The sequence below is a fragment of the Aethina tumida genome, chromosome 1, assembly GCF_024364675.1.
Source record: "Aethina tumida isolate Nest 87 chromosome 1, icAetTumi1.1, whole genome shotgun sequence".
Taxonomy (NCBI): Eukaryota; Metazoa; Arthropoda; class Insecta; order Coleoptera; family Nitidulidae; genus Aethina; species Aethina tumida.
In genome coordinates this window covers 354132-370433 of record NC_065435.1, presented here as the reverse complement: position 1 = coordinate 370433, position 16302 = coordinate 354132, and the positions used below count along the sequence as shown (strand labels likewise).

General features: G+C 33.3%; 1 protein-coding gene across 2 annotated transcripts in view; it reads right to left on the bottom strand.

Annotated features, from left to right (window-relative positions):
- LOC109597332 (plexin-A4) overlaps nt 1–16302 on the bottom strand; it is a 41262-nt gene that overhangs the window by 15277 nt on the left and 9683 nt on the right. For both annotated transcript variants that reach the window (XM_049970442.1, XM_020012989.2), the window contains exon 2: nt 13424–14672. In XM_049970442.1, coding sequence (XP_049826399.1) covers nt 13424–14542 — 1119 coding nt within the window. In that variant the 5' untranslated portion in view covers nt 14543–14672. The remainder of the gene's footprint in view (nt 1–13423; nt 14673–16302) is intronic.

The following is a 16302-nucleotide window of genomic DNA, read 5'->3' as shown; positions in this document are numbered from 1 at the left end:
CCTCCGCAAAATGTGCTTTTTCTCGAAGTTTAAAATAGGTTCAATACGTCTTTTATCGTCCGTTCTTAAATATTTTTAATAGGATTCATATCGGGGCCAGATTGGCCACGGCAAAACTTGTATATTACTTCGTGTAACCAGTCTGGTACCATTCTGGAGGTATGAATAGGGCTGTTATGAGTAAAAAGTAAAGTCATATGGATACAATTAAATACAGAAGGCAACATTATGTTTTCAAGCTGGTTTCTAACATAAAATGTTCTCCAATATAGACTAGATATATCCACATACGGGGCTTGTTGTGGTAATTCAAGCCCCATTGATTACCTCACAACGTATTTTTGAACATACATGTTTTGTTTACATCTTAAAAGCTCAACTAAAGGACCATACATCATCCAAATATTGCAACCCATGCTTTTCCTGTTTCTGAGAGCTACATGATCACTGTACTGCGAAATTATAATTTCTCAAGTCACATAATAAATCACTTCAGAATGTGACGTCATTTACGACTAATTTACATTGGGAGAAAAAAATCGTTGACTTTCATTTGCTCCTACGAAAGATGTGTTTTTTTATTAGATAAGAATTAGTCTTTAATCTATGTCGTTATTTTATACAGGCATAATTAGAAACCACATTTCTGGATAAAGACCAATAACTTTTTGGGAGAAAATGCTGCCCGCCGTCCTAATACAAAATTTAATAACGAAACTTACTCACATATTTTGATATTTTCCCTATCAATACTATTTTGCATATTATTTCAAGGAATTTTTTCATATAGAAATTATTTTCGAAATTGGTGTCTTTTATTCCGTTCGACAATGAGTTTAAATTGTAATTTTGCAGTCACTGGAGAAATTCAACAATCTTGGTTATTTGCATAACCAATCAATGGCTAGAGGAGATATTTAAATTCTTCGGGGGTTCACGAAATGCGATATTGGCCTCTGTGTTCTCACTTTCAATTGAGTTGAATTTTAAAATTTCATCTCTGCCCATGGAAATTATCTGCCGTCTCTCAATCAGAGCATATTTGGGCGCCTCCCCTGAAAGGCGGTGTGTGTGTGTGTGTGTGTGTGTGTGTGTGTGTGTCTGTGTGTGTGGATAAAGATACACATAAACATTAATTGGGTTACAAATTGTAAGCGTGCTATAATAAATCAAGCGAACAAGTAAACTCGGAAACAGAGCAGCGTGTGGTAAATCGGACAATGCGTTTTGCCAACATCCGTTTAGAGTTTGGTGTAAAACCAAGTACCAAATGCCGAATGCCGAATGCCGAATGGCAAATGTGAGAATACCGTATGTAGGATGGCAAACGCTCGCCGTTCAATGTTCAACTGTCACCGGCACTCTAAAGCCTTCATTTCCTCATCAACTCGATTCCTTTTGTCGCATTTCTAATTAGTAATTTGATTGCTTTGGACTGGCCGATCAGATCACTGGAGCATAGCATCATAGCACCGCACCCTTGCGCAATAATAAAGGTTACTTATTATTCGGTTTGAAATATCCCAATATGCCTACAATAAACTGACTTTCTCCGCCATTACATCCCCCCCCCCCGAATCTTAAATGACATTCATACTTATACATCCCCTGATCATTGATTAATTAAATAATGTAATAATCATATCTGACTTGATCTGACTGATAATTGTTTATTTATTACATCCCGCCCCCGATGGGCTCGTCCTGATAGATAAGGTGTTTTGTGCATTGAAATATTAGCCCGGCGGTTCAGGTAAAGGCCTCGCCGCGTTAATTTTTCCTTGTTATAATTTTGTATTCAGTTCATATGTGGTGTCGTGTTCAGGAATAGAAATTGTGTGTATTTATTTGGGAAAAATATAGTGTTCCGGGAGATCATTGTTTCAATTCCACCCACGCCCACGACGGAACCTGACATCCACACATCCGTTCTGTCACAATAGATTTAATCATTTACACAAATTTGCAAGTTCAACTAATTATTTATTAGTGTGGTACAAACATACTAATTGTTAAACAAATTTTGACAACAATGCACCTGAAAAACTAAATTCATCAAAGATCAAATTCAGATTAATTTCTAATTATTCGAACATTTTAAAGTGCATTCATTCATCATTCTAAAATAATTATGAACGAATTTGAGGACACAATTTCAGATAAAGTGTATTATTTTCAATTGTTGTGTGTTTTGTTATGTTAGACCAGGCAACTCCTTTCCCCCAGGAGCCGACGCTAAATCCCCATGTTGTACCTGTTGTTAACACACCCCCAGATCAGTTGAGACCAATGTTCGTTCCGTCCTTAACTGCTTTAGTGTTAATCTTAGGGGAGAATATTTTCTCTTTAATCCCTTCGCTCCCTAAGCCATTCAATAAAAAAACTCGACCATTTCATTAATATTGTGTGTGTGTGTCTCGGTGTAAGAGCGAGGGAAAGAGAGTGAGTCGTGGAGAGGGAAGGAGAATATACTAAGTGCGCCCTTTCACTATATAAATCGATATAGTGAAAAATCAAGACAAATCTTTATGTTATGTCGTCAAATTTAAAAGTAAAAGCCTAAAGTTAATGGACATTTTTTCTATGGAAATTAATTTCTGTACATGTTAATTTCTAAGCAATATTATTTATTTATTTATTTATTAAAATGTTAATGGAATAACAGGTATTGGTAATTTCAAATGTGAGAGATTTAATATTTTTTGATAAATATTACGTTGTCTGGCCTTGTCTGGGTACGATGGTTATTTATAAAAACATCAATTCGGTTGAACATAATAAATCAACAATTCCATAACTTGATTGAAATTCAATCCCGAATGTCTCCCAGCTTACTTAACTCGAAATTACTTTTGGTATAATATGATGGTAGTAGGGCTCGCCAATTTAAATTGGAAATATGCATGGGGAGAATAGTAAGGAAGTCACCTACTACAATTAAGTAGTGATTTATATGTGTTATGTTATATATGTGAGATATATCATAATACAATGAGAAAATTGAACGAATTTTTAAAAATTCCTTCAACTTTTATTATTTTTAATAAGAGTCCACCCTTTTCGACCCCTTAAATTATAAGATAATTTAAAGGGATGCGGAGCGTACGAAATTAATGGATTTTCAAGATAAATGATACAAGAGTCTAGTTTCTAGTTTGGCATTTAAGTGTGAGGTCATCCTTCCATTTACGTATTATATGAATTTAGAAAATACAGAATCATGAAATGTATGTGTGGTCTCGGAAAGGGAAATAATGTTAAGTTGGTAACATTTTAAGTGTCGTGTGTCGTGTGTCGTGTGTCGTGTACTTACATATGATACTGATATAACTAGGGTTGGATCTGCCGATGGTCGATTTTTTCCATCGACAGTTCACATATAAAATTGATATAGTGATGATGATTTATGAAGGTAATAGAATATTAGAAATCATATATAAAATTTTACCAAAAATCTTATATACATATTTTCTATATGTACATTACAAATGTTATTAATAGGTAATACAAGCATAAAACGAACATGTATGTTAAAATAAATATAAATTGCAAGGTAAATGTACAAAATGCACACTGTAATATAGAAAATAAAAATAAAAAACAAATAATATAAACCCCATTATTTATGTCTGAAAGGTTTTTTCTAAAGAGCAACTGTATTAAGTAGTAATTGACAGAGTAGAAAACATACCTATATTATATAAAAGGTGATTCACCTAACTTATTAATTAGAAAATGAATAACAGAAAAAGGTGTTGATTTGAAATTTTTTTAACAATTATACTTGAATTATTTTTCCTATACCTATACCCAAAATTATTTACAGATGGTCTAACTAAAGTATCTGTAAAATCGCCAATTTTGATACTGGAAAATTCGTTTGGCAGACACGTTAACCAAGGTACCCAAATTATACAGGGTATTTAATATTTACCTTTAATTTGGTGCATCTTAAAATAACAATAAATTTATTACCAAAAATGGTAAAGTCTCTATTAATACTAATTTTATAAATAGAGGATGTTTATTAAAATTGAAAGAATTTTTAATATTCAATTTAATTATGCAACACACATTTGGTGTTGGTGTGGTCATTGAAAATAAAATTAAAATTATATACCGAATATAATTTAATGAGGCAATAATATGAACTAAAATAAACAGAAAATTCATCTTTCTAAAACCATCACATTGGCTCATCGAAGCCATTTATTTATAAATGTTTATGAACATCTCCAAAAAAAGAAATGTTTTTATAGGTCATAATATATGTGAAGATGTTCCCTCTAAATGTTCTTTGAATTAAAGAAATGTTGTCCAAAACATCATCTATTGGATAAAATTCAGATAATCAGCTCTTGTTAATACGTTTCATAAAATAATAGAAGGTAGAAAGTGACAGGTTTTTTCTATCCAAATATTTTACTCGTCAGGAGTAGATATAGACCTCGGTAGTCCGGATAAATAGCACTGTTTGTTCACGCATTCTTTAATGAATTCTTCCACAAACACGATGAGAAGAGAACTGACGTTATTACAAACTAAAAAAGATGGTATAAAAAGAAATAATCTCCCATATCTAAGAAAACATTTATTTGCGCACTTATTTATTATTATTATTTGCTTATTTTGGTTCATACATTTTACTAGCTTCTTGTTTTACATAGGATGTTTCAAAAGGAAGATAAAAATTTGTGGCTTTCAAGCTATTCTTGAATTGTTTTTCAGAAGAAGACAGACAGAAAAAGTCCTAGTGTGATTTAAAATTCTAGAATTTAGATATGACATAAGAAAAAACAAATTAATAATAATTTAATTTATTTAAATAATAATTTTAAAACGTTTCAACCTATTTTATTTAAAACTGATAAGTCCTAGTGCCCCAGGAATTAATAACAAATTGAAATACTTACAAAGCTAGTATAAAATTAAATTAATAGTACTCCTTCATTCAAATCTTTTACCTTACTTTTAAGTAAGAGTTTCGTAATTTAAGTCGGTGAAAAAAAAATCAAGAGATTTAATTTGCTCAGAAATAAATGAGAATATTAAAAATACTTTTTGTTACGTAAAAAAGCAGTATCGCATCATATTTTATTTTAAAAATATTTATTTAAAATCTCGCACGAACGTCTCTGATATTAATGATAGAATAGTCAATTTAAAAATGAATATAATAAATATATTTATCTAACACATAGAATATATAGAAAAGAAGAATTTCTTGTGTAACCGTAACACATGTATAACATTATTTGAGTAATTTTCGGAGTATTGGTGCGGATATGGATGCCTCATCGGTCATCGGTCCAGCCCCAGTTCGTACCGTCAATAGAAACGACACCTGTACGTGGCGTAGGCAAAATGTGAATGGAAATGGTGGCAACGAAAATAATAAGCAGAAAGCAAGAAAAAAGTGCGTAAGTGCGTGCGATCTGATTAGTTTATGAAAGAAATGAAATATTAGAAATTGCAGTGTTGTGGGTCGCGTGATTCAGTGTAAATCCCCTCCAGCGGAGAAGTGAAGTGAAGTGAATAGAGGCCAAATTGTGAAGTGCACGACAGTGTGGCCATAAAAACCACCGTGGGGTCGACAAACAATTGCGGCGTTGCCACCAATGCGGCTCGCACGGCTCGTACGGCTCGTATGGCTCATACGGCTCGTACGGCTCGCGCGTTTTAAGAAATGAACGTGTGCAGGTTCTAGTGAGAGTCCGACATACATGCACAATCACAATCACAATCTATCGACAATGTCGGCAATGCAGAAAATAGACACATAATCCCCCCCCAACAAATTCACTACATATGGTGCGCAATATGTATGGACGTATCTGTCTTTTATTTTTTTCCTTTTCATTAGACAATTATTCCATCCATATGGAATTTTCTAAATTAAATTTAGTATGGCGTCCAGTTTGTAATATTAATTCGTCTAACAACACATTTAATGTCTGTGAAGACCATTTTTCTCTGTCAGATTTCCCTGTAACAAGAAAAATTCATAACCCTAATAATTCCACTATTTAAGATTATGTTGGTAGGTTAAATATTGTAGTCTTTAACCTATCCAGAGATTCAGAAATCTAAAGCTTCTATTTCTAATCAGCAAATTTAATTCACACAAATATATTGTTGAAAAGTTTGAATTCCCTTCTAAGTAATCACTCTAATATTTCCAGTGGTTCAGTTAATCACTATTACAGTCATTCAGTTAATAATTTACATTATTTCTTTCCAAAGTAGTTTAAATTCTTCTAATTATTATAATGGATTAAATTAGTATTTATATTTATTTTATTGTATTTGTATATATTTATTTTAATTTAAGAAAACAATAATGTATTTTGTTATAATGTACAATAAATAATTTATAATAAAAATGTTTTAATTTCATAGCTTGTTTTATTTCAGGTAATACACAGAACACCTTGTAATTATGTACAAATTAATTTGAATTTGAAATTATTCCCACCATTTTTATCAAATGTCAAATACAGAAAACTGTAAAGCTGACATCTATTGAATTATTTAAACACTACAAATCAATTTATCGTCCAGGTTGGTACTTCTTGGGTATTCTGTGTTGATAAAATATGTAATACATAATGCAATCCATATTATTATGTATTATATTATGTTAAGTTTTTATTTTAATGTAAAAAAGTCGGTTATATGTGTGTGATGAAAAAACTTTTATTTTCATTCTCAAAAAAGCATCTGTTAAACCATTCCAAAATAGCTTTTTCCACATTACCATCGTAGGGATTGTCTTTAAGACATTTAATTGGAAAAACCCTTAGTAAAATGTCCTTTTGCTAAGGGTTTTTCACCGTAAAGTAAATTTTAGGAGTTTCCGACATTATTCTAATCAATCGATAATTCATTGAATGAATTGAACAGGGAATGCCGTTTGGGCATAAGGCAGATATCATCTGAAAATAAAAACATCGACCTCAACTTATCAAAGGTTATGCCACGCCACTACCTAACTAATTTGCTGTATTCGACTGTATTAAATTAATACTTAATTTGATCTGAGCGAAAAGAATGAAATTATGAAACAGTAAATATGTATACGGAGCAAGTGCTGAAATGAACCAATTAACGAGTTCATTGAATTAAAAGTCGACGATTTACGACGCATTTATTCAAATTTGCTTGTGCCAAAAGGACACATTTAAATCTGTAAATCAGCTTCCCCGCTAATCAAAAACGAACCCTAACGTTATTAATCGTCTAGAGATGACACTTGACAAATGCCAATTAAGATGTTAGATAACAGTTGGCAGGTCATTTCAGGGAAAATAAAAGTGTTGCTGGGATTGTAATTTTGACGAGTTCATCCCATTTACATTTTGTAGGACGGAATTCCGGGGCTACTATTTACACTTACTTACATCTAAATCTAAATGTAATAAACAAACAATATATCACATCAATTCAAACAATAAATAAACATATGCGTTATGTGGCCGTTATTGCATTATTTGAAATAATAAAATATAAGAGACGGTTAATAAGAAAGGAAAGAAGGAAAGAAGGAAAGAAGGAAGGAAGGAAGGAAGGAAGGAAGGTGGATAGGTACATCAATTCTGTATTTGCAACATGTGTTTCAGATGACGCCAAACGATGCGATGCGATGCGATGCGATGCGATTCGATGCGATGCGATGCGATGCGATGCGACGCGACGCGACGCGACGCGACGCGCAGCCAAACAGCCAAACACTGCGCACATTCACTCCTTTTCACCGACTATTAAATTATGTACAATATATGTTGTATTTTATAACAATAATGCGATATTATCACATTACTCGATATCGGAATGTGACTAACGCATTTAGTTAGACCAATTAGTAAGAACGTGACCAACGATATTTTTACAAGCTATAAATTCATAAATTCATAACAAGATTGTTATGACTATTTTTAATTCTGTCACTTATTTATCAATATGGCATATGTGTTATTTTTTTTTTAATTTTTTATCTGTTGTACAAACTTTACGAATACTCAATATGATGTGTGATAAGTAATAAAAATAATAATACTCACTAATAAAAAGTACATAGTCAAATCATCATGAAATGAAACACATGGAAATCTATTCTAATTGAATTGAATGAAAGCACGTGCATAGAGATATTTTGTTTTAATAAGATATGTCAAATGTTGACAAGCTCATCGCATTGTTTGATGTTCACAATTAATCGAGTAAATTTTATTGTTTGACTGATTTTATTAATCAAGACTTATTAATACAAAATTCTATATTAGTAATATTGACGCAGTTAATTTATTTAGTACTTAACAACATAAAAGTTAAATTGGTCCTATTCTGGATTGTAAAATATCAAAATTATAAGAAAATATAAAAAATATTTAAGAATAAATGTTTAAAAATAGAAAAATGGACATTATTGTAAATTTTCAAAATCATATGAAAATTTAAATGTTTAAGTATAAAAATTAGCTTAGTTTATATCTCAAAGTACAGAAATAGACAGCTGCTCGAGTTATTTATTTATTAATGTTCATGAAATTTTATTATTTGACTGATTTCATTGACCAGAATTTGTTATCAATTTATTTATTTACTTACTATATAAAAGTTAAATTAAATTGGTATCTGTGTATCTGTGTAAAATATAAATTTTTACATGAAAATATAGCATATGTTTAAGAATAAAATTTAGCTTAAAAGTAGAGAAATGGACAGTTTATCCTATTTACTGTTAATTTGATGCTCACAATTAATCAAAGAAATTTTATGGTTTTTAATTCTAATAATTTTAAACAATATTTTTCATTTTTGCAAGTTTTAAAATGAAAAAAAGTACGTTAGCAACGCAAAGATCACAATAGATATCCCTCTACATTTGAAAACTGACAATATGCGAGAATACTATAACGCACCCCCCTCAAAGTTATTAACTATATTTTGGATTTACCCTCCGATCTTCCCTTCACATTTCTTTATAGCGTTACACCGAGTGCCGCTCCGAAATATAAAACCTTATACCTAGTTTCTTTTATTAAATAATTACTAACGTCCAAAATAGTTTATTAATATACAACATAGATTAATGTAATTATTTTTAAGTGAAAATTGTTTATTAAATTAGCATAAAACAATAGAAAATAACATACAACAAGAGTTTATATGTTCACAGCAATAAAATCAAGAAATGTCAGAACCCACTACGTAATTGTTTACTGAATGAATGAATGAATAAAAGGTAAATATTTTATTATGTGTAGTAGAAAATATGATAAAAATTATTGTTGATACAATGAGTCAGATGTGTGCAACTCCTAAAATAAATAATTAGAAATAAATTATCATAAATCCTCCTTTTTGAAATTTTATAATAAAAATTAAATATAACATGATCTGCAAAATTTCAGTGCTTATTTGATTGTTATTAACTGTATATCACATTAAATGACTCACACCAATCGAGATAGTCATTTACATTATTGACAAATTCGTAATTCACACTAATACGAAATAATTTGGATCAGGCACGTTAAAATTTAGTTTGCTTTTTTTCGATTGTTTTTGAACCACTCCATTCTCCATAGCTACGAGTACGTCACATTATATCACGTATGACATTACGTCTTGTCATGTCATGTCAAATTTTCTTTCTAATCTGTACAATAGCTTTTTAAAATTACAACATGTAACGCATCTGATAAAAATTATTGTTGACATAAGAGCATCAAAAATTAGAAAATAAATAAAGATAAACAACTTATTTTTTAACTAATAATTAAATTAAATTAATAAATTAAATAGTAACAAGATTTCAGTGTCCATTTAATTGACGTTAACTTTATGCCACCATATGCTTTAAATGACACACACACACACACAGAAATCTTCATCAACATTATTGACTAATTAGATAATTCCCATTAAAAAGTAATAATTAGGACCAGGCACGGTGGTAAAATTGAGTTTGTTTTTTCATTCGATTGTTTAGAATTAATAAAAGTTTTAATTAAATAAAATTGTACAATATGAGTGACAGTGTGAGAACAGACATAGAGAACACCAATAAATCAACAGAGAGCAGACTAGAAAAGCTGCACGAACCTAGTTTTCTCAATTTATTATTCTCCATAGCTACGAGTGCGTTACATTCTATCACATATGACACTGTGTTTTGTATCGTCAAATTTTCTCATTAATCTCTACAATAGCTAATCTGTTAAAAATTACAAAATGTAATACATAACACATGATGAAAATTTGATGAAAAATGCCAATGAGTTACTTGCCTGTATAATGTGCTTTTAATGATTTGAATTCGCATCTCCTGATAATTTAATCAGAAATGAGGAAATAAACGAAGATAAATTACTTAATTCACTTTAAAAATTAAATAACAAGAAGATTTTTAAGATTTCAATGTCCATTTAATTGACGTTAACTTTATACCACATATATCATTCGCATTAAAAAGTAATGCACGGTAAAATTTCTTAAAGTTTCTCTTATTTCAATTATTTTAGTTTAACTTTAGAATTAATAAAAGAAATTTAATTAAATAAAAATATATCATAACTGACAGTGTAAGTGCAAATTTAGAACAACAATAAATAAAACTAACACAAGCTGCGCCAACCTAGGTTTCCCAATTTCTCATTCTATACAGCTACGAATATGATAAAAATTATTGTACTTGCCTGTATAATGTGATTTTAATGTTTGTATAAATATTTCTTGATAACATAATCAGAAACTAGAAAAGAACTAAAAATAACTTTTTTTTTTGAACTTTTATACCTAAATAAAATTAGATTAACAAATTAAATAACAAAAAGCATGATTGCGCATGATACCATATACTTTAGATTACATACACAAATCTAGAATGTCATTTACATTTTTGAAAATTTGACATTACACAGTAAAATTTTTTTCATTGAACTTTAGAATTACGATAAGCAATTTAATTAAATAATATATCATAACTGGTAGAAATAAATAAACGCAGAGCAGACTAAACCTAGGTTTACCAATTTCTTTTCAGCTACTATGACTAGTACGCCACATTTTATCACCTGTTATTGTCAATTTTTTCTAATAAAATGTACAATAGCTTTTAAAATTATAAAAAGCACAAATGATAAAAATTATTATTGGCATAAGATGCCAATGAATTTCTTGCCTAGCATATTATACGCTTTTAATGTTTGCATAAGCATCTACTTATAATATAATCAGAAAAAAACAAATAAATTACTTCTAACAGATCTATTATAGATTTCAGTGCTCATTTGATTGATGTTAACTTTATACCACATACTCTAAATGACACACACAAATCGATACCTTCATTAACATTATTCACTAATTGACATTATCCCCATTAAAAAGTAATAATTAGGACCAGGCACGGTAAAATTTAGTTTGCTGTTTGTTCGATTGTTTCAGAACAACTTTCGAATTAATAAAAGTAATTAAATTTAATTAGATGAAATTCCACAATAACTGACAGTGTAAATACACACATCCAGAACACCAATAAATAAACAAAGAGCAGATTAGACAAGCTGCGCGAACCTAGTTTTCTCAATTTCTCATTCCCCACAGCTACGAGTACGTCACATTCTATCACGTATGACATTACGTCTTGTCATGTCATGTCAAATTTTCTTTCTAATCTGTACAGCAGCTTTTAAAAATTACAACAAAAAACAATAAAGTGAAATTCTGTCTCGGTATGACCGATGAAGTAATGATATTTTACTTTATCCTGGGACAAATAACGGTATATTTGTTGATCAATAAAGCAAGGTTCACTTGTACACATCGAAAATGGAAAACTATAGGGTTATTTATTAATGATTTGGAGTAGAGCAAGCAACAAGTCACAATCAGTATAGTATTAAAATATATAATACAATGCGAAGTATTGTTTAAGAGGTGGTCATCTAACAGTTGATCTGCATAAATTATAAGAATAGGTTAAGTTGTGTGTGCATGTGTGCGGAGAACGTTGCACAGTGAACGGTGAACTGCGAACAGCTGAATGGATAAATGGGGTAGAAGCAAGCGGAAGGTGGAAGCAATTGGGAATCATAACGATTGGACGGACGACGGTGACAGTGAGAGTGGCGAATACTGAATAACAACGTACGAAACGTACAACGAGTACGAGTACAGCGATCTGTGCGTTGGGCGAGAGATGGACGAGAAATGGACGAGAGATGGGCGAGAGATGGGCGAGAGATGGCCGGCGAGTGGCGAGTGCCGAGTGCCGAATGCCGAATGCCGAATGCCGAATGGCGAATGGCGAATGGCGAATAACGAATTGGTAGGTAGGTAGGTAGGTAGGTAGGTTGACTACCTAGTTATCAGGATTCGGGAGTTTGAGTCGTGAATAGTGTGCAGCTCTGCGTGGCTCTCTGTTGCTCCGCTGCTCCCTTGCTCTGCTAGACCTCTATTGCCGCTAGTATTGATCCGTTCCCGCTGAAGCTACCAGTGTACACTGTAAAGTTCGACCGTGCAGGAGACCTACACTTTCACCGCACTGTCGCTCACCATTCGATTTTAATCGCACGTCTACTCTTCTACTGCTTCCTTTATTACATGTGATTAAGTGACATGTCGTCCTCACATGCGTTAAATACGTACGTGTATGTACGTGCAGCTCATATATATATATATATATATATATATATATATATAAACTGAGCTATTATTTCATTTTCTCTTCAATCAGAATATATCAATATATCGGAAGTGAGTTATAACCCATTAACTACCTGAACATACATATGTAGAGCATGTAGGTAGGTTGTTTAGATGCATTAATGTGTTAGATTTAATGGAACTACTACGGTTACTAGTGTGATTCAGCTCAGAAGGAAAATAATTATCGAATGCACCGTGCACTCGATGGTGTTCGAGGCTCGCTCTTGGCCCGTCCCTCTTTCTGACACCGTCGGTCTCCCGTTCGTTTAGTGGAAACTGAGGGCAACTCCAACACTGAATCGGTACGAAAAAGTTCGCTCTTTTTAGTCCCCATCCACCGCCGCTGTTGCAGCCATTGCCTCTTTTTCTTCCGACTCCTTCGACTCCCCCCTTCAGTCTCACACTCTCTCTCTCTCTCTCTCTCTCTCTCTCTCTCACTCTCACTCTCTCTCACTCTCACGCCCTAGGTCGCGACAGGGCGAGGGAGCCCCTCTCTCTGTCCGTCTTTCGCTTTCTCTTTACCACCTTTATGGAATTCAGACTAGTCAAGTCAAGTCTACCTTAGACGTTCAACCGGTGTTTCTTTTCCCCCTTGTTTCAAAACGAACCTTAATATCCTGTTCTGCCCACCCTCACATTGAACAGACTCTTTTTTACGTTTTCGTTTAAAATTTGGAAGAGGCTTATTAAAATGAAAAAAGCGACTTACCGTTGGAACGCACTGATGGCTGGGAGAGATGAAGTCGAGCCCGCGTTGACCCTTGCCGCTGAAGCAGGTTTTGATGTTCTGCATGAACTTTCGTCTAATTGATTTGAGGGAGTACACACACAAAGCGGATATGTCGGAGGGCTTGTTCGCAATCACCGGATCACTTTCACTGAACACTGCAAAGAGGACGTCATCCTGGGCCGTAATTCCCAAATCGGAGGCCAAATCTGAGCCAGCCTTGCCCACGTAGGCGGCCTGCACCAGATTATATTCTTTGCCGTCCTCCGATTTGCATTCCATTGGGATTTCAGTGTAGGAATAGTAGTTTTCGTCGTCGTGGCAGACGCGCACCAATTTGCTGATGTACTGCGTGGACGAGGTGTGTTTCATTTGCGTCGTCAGAAAATAACTGAAGCCTTCCGAGGAGAATCCGTAGACGTAGGTGATCGGGTAACGCTCCCTGGCCAGGGAGTTGACGAACATCCTCGTTCCGGTGGTGACCGCGGTCTGGGCGATGGTGAACATCTTTTCTTTGTCCAGGGACCTGCTGCTGACCGCAGGAACTTCAGATCTGTAGGGCGAGCCCAGCGTGAAAGTCACACCCACATACATCACCTGCGAGACGGGAGGATTCGGCGGACCGGGTGCGATGAAAGCCACAGTCGAGGCGGTCGCGTTATTTGCGACCACCGCCTCCTTCACTTCATTCGTTCCGTCCGATATATTGTGCAAATTCCTCACCGAGCAAATCCCCTGGGATAGACTTCCGCAAGATATCAACCTGGTGGTTGTGTAATCGATTACCAACGCCTTGTTCACGTTGTCGGTTAATTTCTTATTTACAGAACTGGTGCATTCCAATACGGAACAATCGTCGGCGTCCATTTTCGGTCCGGTCACCTCCGAGATGACCAGATCCAGATCGGGCGAAAGCTGATACAGCCGATTTACGGCGCCGATGTAAACGCGACCGGTGTTTTTGTCGACCACCAAGTGATTGAACGCCTGAACTTTGGAATCGGAGAAAGTTCTTATTATGTCACTGGCCGACGACACCAATGATACCAAAGCTACTTGGGCGAGCATCGCCGCGAACATTGATGACACCGGCCGCTTCATGACGTCACCGCCAAGCCGAAGCCGCCGCAGCTGCAGCTGATGCCGATCCTCGCTTTTCTACCTCGCCTTCCGTCTGCCTTCCTCCTACCTTCCGCCCTGACCTTTCTCCAACTTCACGTCATTCCATCATCTGAAACAAGCCGTACGCATATTAACATATATTAATTAATGTTAATATGAGAATGTAGAAAATTACAAAATTACAAAATTACAAAATTACAAAATTCTACCTATGCCTACACCTATGCCACCAAATAAGCAACGGCATGCCGTACAAATAACAATAAACAATATTAATTAATGCCTACATTCATACCATACTCACTTTCTTTCGATGTGAATTTATTTTTTAAACACAGATAAATTGATATCCATATATATATATATATATATATATATATATATATTCCATATTAAAACAACAGTTAAATGGATAAGCTCCGATATGGAGACTCAATTAAATAAACAGAATTCGGAACGTCCCGAATCTGAGGACGGACCGACCCGGCCCGACTTGATACGCCTTTTCCATTTGCGATTTGCACCCATCTGCTTGCTGGCCCCTCTGTTCCGCAACCCTCTAATAAAAATCATACAATATGTCCAACTCTACAGCTAGCTGCTAACTACAATTTATCCACATTTTTTAATTTATTTTATTTTATTATTTATTATTCTGATACTTTCAGAAAAATTTTTACGTGCTGCGTTACTCCTACAGAGGAAACTTATTATACATGTCGTGTATGTATATATTTATAAAGTCGAACCGTGTAAATCGATATTCCATGAACACATTAGTATTTCATCAAACTATGTTCTGTACATAAATCATAAATAAAATAAATATCGGTGTATCGTAATTACAAAAATATAATTTGGAACGAAGTAAACCCATAAAAACCATTATTATTAATAAATTATACAATTAATGGCATACTAAATAAATATAAATCCTTTTAAATATGCATTTTCAACAAAATTACTTTTTTATTAGTTTTTTATTTGTCATATATATATATATATATATATATATATATATATATATATATATATATATATATAACCTTCCACATAAGTAACATCTAATTTTGTGTCTGTTGCGGTTAGTCAAGACCCTCTAGTTTATCTTTAGTCTGGGTTCGGGCCGACTCCTAATCTTCAATGGCTAAATTAAAGGAATAAATTCTTGGAATAGGATATTATGTAAGTGTAGCTCAATGGCAGGCAACCATTCAATGTCGTTCAACGTTTTCCACCCATTTCGATATTCTATTGATCTAATTGACTTAGACTTTTCGTCTTTGTGTTTCGCAATTTATTTTATATTTGTTTTTATTAACGAGCCGACGGATTGTGGTGTCGACGGCATTCTACTTATCTTGACTCGACGCATATTTTGTTTAAAAATAAATATCCGAAAAAATTGCTCTTCCACGTATTGTCACCGTTTAAAATTCTGCTAAATTTAATTACCATTTAAAAAGAACTGTGAAATGTGATGTTCAATTTTACTATCAATTGATCAAATACTTTAACAATGAGTCACACCACACACCTAAAGTCACTTTGGCATTAATTCTTAATTCAATATATAATGACGTAACTGGAGAAACTATTTCGTTTAAAAATCACATATTTCCTCTCAAAATTGAAACCGTGGAAGTGAAAAGTGGCTACTAGTCAAACTAAACAAAAATTTTAATTATATACATTTTAGTTAGTTTTATTTCAGACTACATACTATCTTACTGACTATT